At 36.3% G+C, this 10,910-nt stretch overlaps 1 protein-coding gene across 1 annotated transcript; it reads right to left on the bottom strand.

Annotated features, from left to right (window-relative positions):
- Window positions 1-2,978: 2,978 nt before the first annotated feature.
- On the bottom strand, window positions 2,979-7,885 carry LOC107223692 (pyridoxal kinase). Its single transcript, XM_015663462.2, has 7 exons — window positions 7,523-7,885; window positions 6,903-7,002; window positions 6,466-6,609; window positions 6,258-6,378; window positions 6,005-6,147; window positions 5,728-5,907; window positions 2,979-5,636 (listed from the first exon to the last, which is right to left on the bottom strand). Exons 1-7 carry the CDS (start codon window positions 7,613-7,615, stop codon window positions 5,527-5,529), a joined length of 891 nt encoding a protein of 296 aa, XP_015518948.1. The 5' UTR covers window positions 7,616-7,885; the 3' UTR covers window positions 2,979-5,526.
- Window positions 7,886-10,910: the final 3,025 nt, after the last annotated feature.

Genomic DNA, 10,910 nt, shown 5'->3' with positions numbered 1-10,910 from the left:
GGTAAATTTGCAAAAATATAGGCTTCTGAAGATAAAGAGACATCGTCGAGTGAAATCTAACGATTCTATTGGGGTTTTAGTCATTTTTAAGACACTTGAAATGAAGCATTTATGTCTGAGCTTCTGTTTATAAATCCGGCATTTTCTATTTTACTATTTTGAAAGAAATATTTGGAACTTGGGAATATAATAATTTAACTCTTCGTGGAACCCGTTTTTTTACTGCTTTCGCGAAATCCCTGGGTTTGTTATGTCCCGTTTGTTTTTCTTGTCATAGACTTTTTAAAATCTGAAAAAATTCATGGATAATTCCTAGGGTCTCTACTGCATGCTCCAACCGTTTTTAGAATCAAATGTATTAAGATTTTTGCAATAATAGTCGGAATTTACACAATAATTGGCAAAAAAATTGAAATCCGTTAAAAAAGTTTATGTCTGCAGTAAATAAATATTAAGTAAAAATACTGTAGGGTTTTAAAACTTCAGATAAAGACGTTTCACCTTCGAGGAAAATCTAGTCTTATTTGCTACGGCTCAAAAATGTGTATTTATTTGAAAATTTGAAGATGGGGTAATCTTTATCGGGATCCTGACTCTCGGAAATATACTCTTCAACTTCCATCCCGTCCTCTTCACTTTTAGAAGCCTTACCAAAGTTTTGAGGCTCTAGTTCACGTAAATAATAACGTACTTCCTTTGCGCTCCTTTCTGCCGTACCTCACATTTCGAAGTAAATGTTCATAAATGACACCGTATTTATATAAGTAAGTCGAGAAATCTTCATATTATTGCAACAGACTTGAAAGTAGTCCAAAAAATGGAACGAATAAAATTTACTTACTGCTGCAAAACACTAACGCCGCCAAACTCCTGAGTCTTTCAGGGCACGCAATCAATTTGCACTCTCTACTATTTACCAACAAATTACCGGACTTGGTCGTTTCTTGGCTTTTGAGTCCCCACTACCGATAAATTTTTTTAGCGAGGGATGCCAGGTTTCGCTCTTCCTGCGATTCAAAGATGTTTTAGGATAAAATTTGGGTTGTGCCTTAAACGATACAGGGATACCGTGGGGGCTTAAATGTACTATTTCGTAATAAAATTAATAAGAAGTATCAATTTTAGCCGACCAACCTCGACAATGAGGCCGCTTGGAAAAATTTGCAAACATTTTTTCTACAGTATTCAAAATAAGAGGCGAGAAGCTTTGACTTGATGATAAAAGAAAAAAAGCCCGTAAAACAGTTTACTTTTTTTACGATATTTTTCATCACCATGAAAAGGGGAGAGTCGTTTGGTCTGTTCGACAAACCTCCACCATGATTTCAAAAATGGCTGAGGGAAAAATTTGAAACTGATAGGACTTGGCAGACAAATGAAAAAGTTTTTAAAAAAGAAAAACCTGAAGAACAAAAAACTAATAAAATTTTTGTAAAATAAATATACGAACTGGGAAAAACATAATTGTTTATTTGAAAAAGTAATAAGGAGGACGAAGTATAGGTTTATCGGTGCAACATTGAAAATCGATGTATTTTCGGTCGAACCGGAAGTTCAAATTGAACTGGACGTGGCAATTTTTTATGCCCATTATTTTATTGTAAAATTCAGTAAGTTTAAAAATTTTTCATCGAGCCGTTTCCGAAATCATCGCGGGAGTTTGTTCAGACCGACAGATTGACATTTTCGACAAATCCATGTTTCAGATTCTAGAAATTAGAAAAAGTAATTTTCGACCGAAACCAATAACTTTCTTATATCAGCAAAGGTAATGAAAAGTAATAAAATTCCGTTAGTAATACCGAAGATACGATTCGATTTGATTCGACCACTTTTCGCGCACTCATAAAATAAGGTACGGATATTTTTTTTTTTTTGTGAAAATACGTTTTGGTTCCCGAATCAGATCAAAATTTTGATAAATTTGTGGTAATCAGAACTACTCGGAGTTCTTCTACTAACTAAGTACTGTTGCCGTTATTCTCTTGTATAAAAAAAAAAGAGGGAAACAATAAACGATGAAACGAAAATTTAAATTAATAATTATGGTGCATCTGTAGTCAAACGTGCTGAATTCTATTAAATAAAATTCTCAAAACTCATTAAAAAAACAAATTTTAATCATCATGTTCAATGAGTAATGCCCAATTATTGACAATTCGTGGGGGATCAAATTATTGGAGCGGTTTTTAAATCTTAAAATCGTATTCGAATTCGATGACTAACAACGTACACCACTCGTTTCGTTACTTAACCCTTTCAGTCATAGTGGGACCGCTACGGTCCCACCTTTTAAAAAATCACCTCAGAGCTCTAGTATTGAACCAAGACCTCTGAAAATACGTATCTAGGGGTTTTTTGAGTCGCTGATCACGAATATGAGGTCAGATTTTGAACATTAAAAATGGTGCATTCGCTATAGTCGATCCAATTGGGCAATGTGACAATAAAAATTTCAATCACGTAAAATCTTACTTTATCAGGAATATTCATTCAAATATACATTAGAAATAAATAATTTCAGTTAATTTGAGATGAAATTTGAGATAATTAAAATCCGTGGTTCCTTATCATTATCATTGATATGTATATGTGCGTGCGTGCGTCATAATAGGGATATTGAAAAAAAAAACAAGTAGAAGAAAAAAACAATGAAAAGAAAAAAAACACGAAAAATAAAAGAAAAAACACAAAAAACACAAAAAAAAAACAAACAAAAAAGTGGAACTAGATGCTCTCCTCGTCCTCATCGTTAGTTCCGGGTAGGGCTAAGAGAGAGGCACGAATATAGACAAAGAAAGATAAGATGGCATTTGCCATCTTAGATTTAGAAATTATTAAGTTATGACTTCAGATTCGTGATCAGCCGTTCCAAAATCCCCCAAATGACTAAATTCGGGCCAAAATATTGAGCAGAAAGATATAAGATATAAAACTTGACGTTCACCATATCGGATCCGCCATTTTGAATTTCGAAAATCTAATGCCGGATTCGTAATCAGCGGCTCCGAAAATCCCCGAGTATCAATTTTCATCGAAATCGGTGCAGATGAAAAATGCATGACTGAAAGGGTTAATGATCGGAAAAGCATTTTCAATAACAACAATGATCTTCGTGATAAAGAACAAGTTTATCGTTTCGGACCCGTAAAACATCTGGAATGACTGGAAATATAAAGAAAAATGTCTTCTAATTATAGCGTTGTCGATTAATTCCTTGCGTACTTATAATCGGTCTGTTAATACCTTCTTTCGGTCCAACGCCAAAAATTGTACGAAAAACGGATTTGCGAATATTGTTTCCTTATCGAGAAATAAGAAAATAAAATCGAAGAAGGGGAATTTCGATCAAGATAAATTTGATATAATTTCGATCTATAAGGACCCCTGTAAATTAATATTTGTAAAAAATTGAAACAAAATCGAATTTGAAAGTGTTTATTACATTGACAGAAATGCATATTTCGTGGTTATGCGGAAACTTCCCGAACGTAGAAATTAAAAAACCGATCGATTAACTGAACTTACGGGACATACTAGAATATCCTTGAGAATTTCCCGGAACACGCGGTCACTAAGAAATTATTAGAGGAACGGGGTTGAAGTTTATTGCTCTTTAAACGCACCGCGGCGTTGTGCTATATGCGGTTTACAGTATTCACAGTTACTCGAAAGAAAAAACAGAGCCCCGCGCGTATAATACAGATATATACAGTAGATACATAGGTAGGTGGGTATGTACATATATATATATATACACATATACGTACTTATATATATATATAACGGTAATACCGCGCACAAGCCTTTTTTCATCATTTTATTCATTTACTTCTCTCTCTCTCTCTCTCTCTCTCTGTCTTTCTGTTGCTCTCAACATAATTTTACACTCAGATCACGTTTAGACTCTCGACCGACCTTTCAGCGTTTCGTGTACATACTTTTGTTTTCCGAATGAGAGGTCGGACGACGCGTATCGCACGATATAAGTAGTATTCGTATAGCTGCCTGTCCTCGGCTTTCGATTTTGTCATTTATGTACGTTATTTCCGAAAATTGACAAACATTTTTGGAATTATACTATAAATTTTCACTTCATCCATTTATTTGTGACCTTCCTCCTAGGAGACGATATATTATACATTCTATATTCTCTTAAAGACACGGAAAATGTGTACACTTTGAGTGGTTTCGGCAAGTTAATGCGAATAAACAATCGTTATTCGGTGTTTTACATCTTTTATACTTCTGCCATCACAATGCGTTCTGTGAAATAAGTTCTTCAATTTTTATTTTCTTCTTTTAGGTAGGGTAATTCAAGGTGAAATGGCCATAGCCAAGATATGGTTCACAGTATAGTTTCTTTTGTACTTTACCGTATTGGACTGTACCGTGGACCATCTCACCGGGAATTACTCTACCTGTGAATAGAGTGAAGGACTGTTTTAAAAGATCCATTGTCTCCTCCGATTGGATTTTTACACCGTAAAATTTATCAGTCGTTAAAACTTAACGAAATATAAATATATATAATCTGGACAAAAAAAAAATAAAGATAAAAATATCAATATCAACGTCATTTGCTAACAATAATAAATAGAACCTATACCAAGAATCGAATGACGTCATTCGAAACAAGTTGGGAAAAACCCGCCCGAATATACATATATTTATAATCTATATCTATATATATATACACATATGTATAGATATGTATATTTTAATTAAGGTATTATGGACCCTTATAGAAAGTTGAAACGCTTCTGAAATTGTAATGTATTGTCCTTCACACAAATATGTACTTCATTAAGTAATAAAAAATAATTTTTTTGTGCCCCGTAGCTAGTTGCAAAGAAGCGATTTATCTCTCGCGAATGGAAGACTGGTACGTTGGTCATTGTTCAGATCGATAGCGTATGTATATAACAATGAAATACAATTTTTTTCTAAGACCTTAAAGAACACCAATACTTAGGCTACTACTACTGATAATACCCCTACCCTTGTTCTACTATCTCCATAAAATACGTAAGATGTAAATCTCTGCAGCGTGTTTGTTAATTTTTTTTTCAACCTGATAAACTCTGAATTAATTATCTGTTTGTTCACTCAGCGTTTTCTCTTTGTTAAACATCAATTTTTACTATCTTTAATGAGTCTTTATTACGTGCGTTCCTACGGCAAATGAAATCACCTAATAATGACTTGAGCGACAAACAGTCACGATAAGATATAATAAACATTAAAGGCTACTACGGTTCTACCTACACGCGGTGATTACAATGCGCAAACACAACGATTTTATCAACATTATTATTGACGATTATATTGGATTTGAAAATCTTGGATTGTTTCGAGGGGGTAGAAGTCGGAAAAATTTGACATGAAATTCGTTAAAACGCTTTGCAACGACCATGATTTAAATATTCAAAGTAGCTGGAAATTAAGTAATGCCAAACACGTTGATGCGCTTACCATAGTTGTAATACGGCTTGCATAATTCTACCTAATTCAATTTTCGGGTGCTCATAAAATCTCAGCCACTAACTCGGTACCTGGATTTTCAATGACTTTTTTACTCTCGATCAAGCGCAGTTCAATCTTCTTAGCAGATTGCGCTGAATCCTCGTGTGGACCTGAATAAAAATCCCGGTAATAATCGAACGTTGAATCAGGTAAAAAAATTCATAATCGACACCTGAGTACTGATGGCAAATTATTCTCTACCTTTGGAATATTCGTGAGTTTTCTTCAACACCTCGTACAAAGTATTGACTGTCTTTTCTAAGGCTGGCTTGATACTGCCTTGAAGATGAGAATGGGCCAGGAAAAGCGCAGCGAATAAATCACCGGACCCAGTAAAAGCTGCCGGTAGTCGTGGAATTTCCAGCTTTATCATGACTCCATCTGGAATCGCAAAGAATTTCAATTAGTATTAAGTACCAATTGAACGAACACTTTTATTTCAATAAGTATAATCAAGCCCTTGGAGAAGTTTAGTCACCTTTCAGTGTGCTGGCAACGGTGGTTAAATTCTTATCAATTTCTGTAGAAGAAATGACAACAGTTTGAGGTCCCTTTGCGTGCAATTCTTTTATCGCCTCTTGAACATTCGTTATGTTATTAACTTTTCTTCCTGTCAAAAGTCTGAAATAGAGAATTATTGTGGTATAGATCAGCAAAAGACAGCGAGGCTTGGGACATGGGTGAATTAAGTGAGATCAAAACTGAGCCTTTTTACAGTCTCATCAACTAACTCTAATTCAAACTGATTCGGCGTGACAATATCAGCAAGCGGAATAATGTCGTCCCTGTAAATTTCCAGCAATTCGTTAGGCACATACATTTTGCCATTGTCGCCCATAACAGGATCGCAAACTGTTGACAATGATAAGAAAAGAATTGTTGTGTTAGGAATTATTCAAAGATAATTGAAGTAACTGTGCTTCTCTTAGTTTTTCTCACCGTATATCAGGCTTGGGTTCTTCTTTTTCAAATCTGTTACGAGTTTTGCTATTGTTTTTAGAAAAGATGCAGAGCCTGCATAGCCTGTCAGCAAATGACTGTAATGGTCTAGGTCATTCTCTCTCAGGCCAACCATCAACTCACCTGAAAGTTGATTGAATTAGGAAGTTGCTCGATACTGATTGAAAATATATTAAAAATTCACAGAGAATACAAAGTATGTAAATCTTATAGACTCCTACATGTATAATTATACACATATTCTTAGACTTAATGATTTGGGCAGAAATTTTATGGTAGTTTAATGTTTTTATACAGTGCTAGTCTTTCAAAAATAATCTTTTTAATGTAAACTAAAAAAATCTCATTTACTTGCCGACAAATAAACTTCGAACAGTACAAATTATTCGTTCCAAATGTACGTGACATTAACAAACCTAAATCGTTTGAGTCCAATACTTGACCCTTGACACATTTGTATCCGGTATGATTGGTCAACTGGACAGAATTGATCGGATCAACTTCAAAGCCCAGTAACTGTAACAGAAAAATGACACAAATATGTATAGTTCAAGACAATTGTACATTACACATAAATTGATTCATGCAACTTGAATTTTTATTTGACAATTCCCCTAACAATTGCCTGATTTTCCTTCGTTCCTTCAATTTGAGTCAGGTCGTTATGCACTGCGATAACAAAGAAAAAAATATATGTATATAACGTTGATTCGATCGAAGATACAAAGTGGGGTAATTTTTTCCAAATTACATGGTAGTTATTAAGGATGATTCTTTTCTCCGATGCTTATTAATCGTACGAGGAGCTGTCATGAGCTGTGTTTTATTAGTGGCACCGACTTCAGGTGAGTAAATATTAGACAGATAGCGTCGATGACATTTAGAACTATCAGTTAACGATGCACCAGAAAATTGTGCCATCGAATATTTCGTAGAGTTTGCGAAACTTTTACAGTGAAGGTACGACATTGGAACAATTGTTGACGCGACGTAAAAACTGATGTGAGAAATTAAAAAAGTGCAGATTCGTACATACCTGTAGTGGAAAAGTTGCACTTTTGTTACCGACGTATCCCGAAACAACGTGGCTTTGAACGGATAGAACGTGGGGTGGTTGTTTAACATTCATTTTTGCACAAACTAACCGAACGCTCTGTCGTATCGAACTGAAAATGATGCTTTCTTCGTGGGTTACTCGCGAATCGAGCGTTGTTTATCTCGTGTACGGAGCAATTGACTAGCCAGTTATCAAATGCACCTCGTTTATTTTATCCACTTCTTATCTACTCCGTGCATCCAATACGCTGAGATTCGATCCACTTTGACTCAGGTCTCAGCGTAGGACGCAGGTTACGGTAGGTTATCTAATCAGTATGAGGTTAATTCTCATCTTGTCCTGGTCAGCACATGTGCACGACTTTCGCGCATGCGCAGCTTATCTGTAAATGTCAAATGTTCAACACAGGTTGTCGGTACCACGGAGGAGTAAAATGATTACACGAAAGTATGTCCAGTTGCCTGCTCACTAGGCGGTCTACGTCTCGTTTATCAACCGGAATGTACCATATTACGGCGAATGATACGTTCAGACATGTGTGTTGCAATATGTTAAAGTTTTTATGACAACATGCTATTGGTGCAAGAGCTTGAACACTATTGGTAAATCGATACCCGATTGAGCTGGAGTTCGGAAGTTTGTATATCAACGCCGTTGCAGTTGGCAAGTTAGATGTGGGAAAGTATGTTTGTTGTGTCTGAAATTTCGTAACGATGGTGGATCATGGGTAACGGAAAGCCCCGTTTCGACACTACCTGGTAAGACATCAAGATTATTGGGTACCAAAAAGATCGCAAGCTGTACTAGACATGAGATAAATTGGACACAGAGCCATTCGACGTAGAGATTTATAGGACACAGCCCGATTGGACACCAAGATTTATTTGAAACGATTTCAAGAAACTTGATTCTACACCAGCGATTTTGCACACAACCCGATTGGACACCGAACATTAAATAAACTTGGACAGATTAAGAAATTAAATAAGTATTCGAGCACGTGATTGAAACCAAAATATGTCAAGTGTGGAAAAGTAATGCTGAAGTCCCATTTCCAGAACGATTACGGCAAACGGAAGATGATTCAGTATGTATATTTATACGGCAGTACGCGGTCAAATTGAAGAAGGTGGGATGTGTAATTCCAGGTGGAGTGGCATTACTTTTCCACATCTGACAAATTTGGTTTCAATCCAGTGCTCGAAATTTATTTAATTTCTTCGTCCGTCGGTGCTTATTTAGTATTTGGTGTTTAATCGAGCTGCGTTCAAAGTCGCTGGTGTTCAATTTCTGGTGTGCAACCGAATTTTTTGAAATCGTTTCTATTCTTGGTATCCAATCGGGCTGCCTCGAATAAATATTGCCGTCCAATAATGCTGGTGTCCTAATAGGTGGTGTTCAAACCGGGTTCACTCATAACATTCAGTCAACGCTTATGCGGATCGTCAGGTACTGTGTTAGGCGCAGGAGTTGCAAACCTCTAAATGTTTTCAGCCATAGTTTATAGGATTCACGAACTACTTATTGTGCAGCATGAATTTGATTACTCGTTACAAAATAAGAAGTACGCAACAAATAAATCATTTTGACTTATTTCATACCTGGGATCAAAAGTCTATACTCCAAATTCATGTACTTTCGGTTGGTCGAAGCTTCAATTCTACGTGTATCAAATTGCTTGCGCTTAGGCGCTTTGCCGTCTGTTTTGATTTGCTCTGGACGGAGAAAAGACATTAACAACAGCTTTTTTTTACTGTACATCGTAATCCATTTTCGGGTACTTTCTGCGTAACATCGTATGTAGAAAACGCGAGCGAACTTCTGTGATGGTCAGTACTACCAGGCAGAGTTTTACCTTTATATTGGACTGTTTGTTATAATATTAAGTTCCTTCTCAATACCAACTTAGCTGTTGGAGTTGATCAGTTATTATTTCACGTTAATTCAGTCACTAAAAAACTATTCAGAACAACAATCAGGCAAGACGATTTTTGTAGACCGATACAGAACTCTTCTCTTGTCCTCAACTTTGTGGCTTATACCTATATTGAAGGCATTTGAAAAAATCAGTCTCAGCAATGGATCCTGGATTACCTTTTAGCGCGTCGCACATTCTCCATTACTGATATCACGGTATCAGGTGTTCTCAATTCAGTCGAGTCTTAGAGGTTCTCAACCGGCTCTACGTATGAGCTTATTGATTCTACCCTGTGTATATAACGATTCGTAAAACACACTATCAAAGATATATATACTCCTCGTAGGGTACATAAGTTGATTGCAAGTATATTACACACGCCAAGCTTACTCAAGTATGGGTACTGTAAGTGTGCGCACAATCGGATGGTCACACTTAAAGACTCTTCTTTCACTCCAGCGACATCAAAAAAGAAGAAAATATGAAAAGAAATTTTTCTCCGTGGCTAATGGACGAAGGGGGGGATGAGATTGGGTTAACATCAACTATGAATGGAGCTTGAAGCATTTCTATTGTCGCCACGCACGTATAACGGTCGTTAAATATAAAAATAGCATATTTGAAACGCGGTAGAAACTGCTGAGCTGCACTTGCCTTCCTGTAGAACGAAGGGCATGGTTCACGGATTCCCATTCTCCACATTGCCCTGCACATGATCGCGATAATCTGTCTAACCACTCGGACGCTCTATTCTCCGGATAGATCATTTTCAGATTGTGGAAATAGAAGCGGCTCGTCACGGGGCCAAAAATAAATCGATCCAAAGTTACTCTTGCCCAACTCCAAGCTGCTCTCAGAGTCGGAGTCTATCCAATCAACGAGGCCGCATGTTCTCGACTACAAATCAACCGCGAATTCAGTTTGCCCAGCTGTTTAGAAAAGAATTAAGTAAATAAATAACGTTTCATGGTATCGGTGATAAGAAGAAAAGAAAAGAAATTACTAAACTCAAAATTAGATGGATCAACGATTGAACAAACTGTTACAAAATATTAACCCCGATGGATGCAGAGGATCTTAATCACTGGCAGAGCCAACCGTAAATCGTTACTGTGGAAATAGTGGTATTAAAATTGAGTGAATATAAAAGATAAGAAATAAAAGGATAATTCAAAAGTTGTTTCTGTTGCAATTTTTTCAGTTGCTCTTAAACTGGCCGATTGTTGTTGTAATTTAAAATTCGCAATGCCCGATGCCAATTTTTCGGCATATTATTGTTCTTGTGAACGTCCGAGCATTGTTTACAAACATAGAAAGTGTTTACGAACTTGAATTTGCGCAATTGCGAATAGAGAAATGAGTGGTCGAAAGAAATCAAAGACGCGTTCAGAACATCGGGAGACGTGGGATCGACGAGAAACGTATAAAGATGCAGTTGCATCAAATTTA

Source organism: Neodiprion lecontei, chromosome 4, assembly GCF_021901455.1.
Source record: "Neodiprion lecontei isolate iyNeoLeco1 chromosome 4, iyNeoLeco1.1, whole genome shotgun sequence".
NCBI classification, from domain to species: Eukaryota; Metazoa; Arthropoda; class Insecta; order Hymenoptera; family Diprionidae; genus Neodiprion; species Neodiprion lecontei.
Note: the sequence above shows the minus strand (reverse complement) of the source record. Positions and strands in the feature narration are given on the sequence as shown.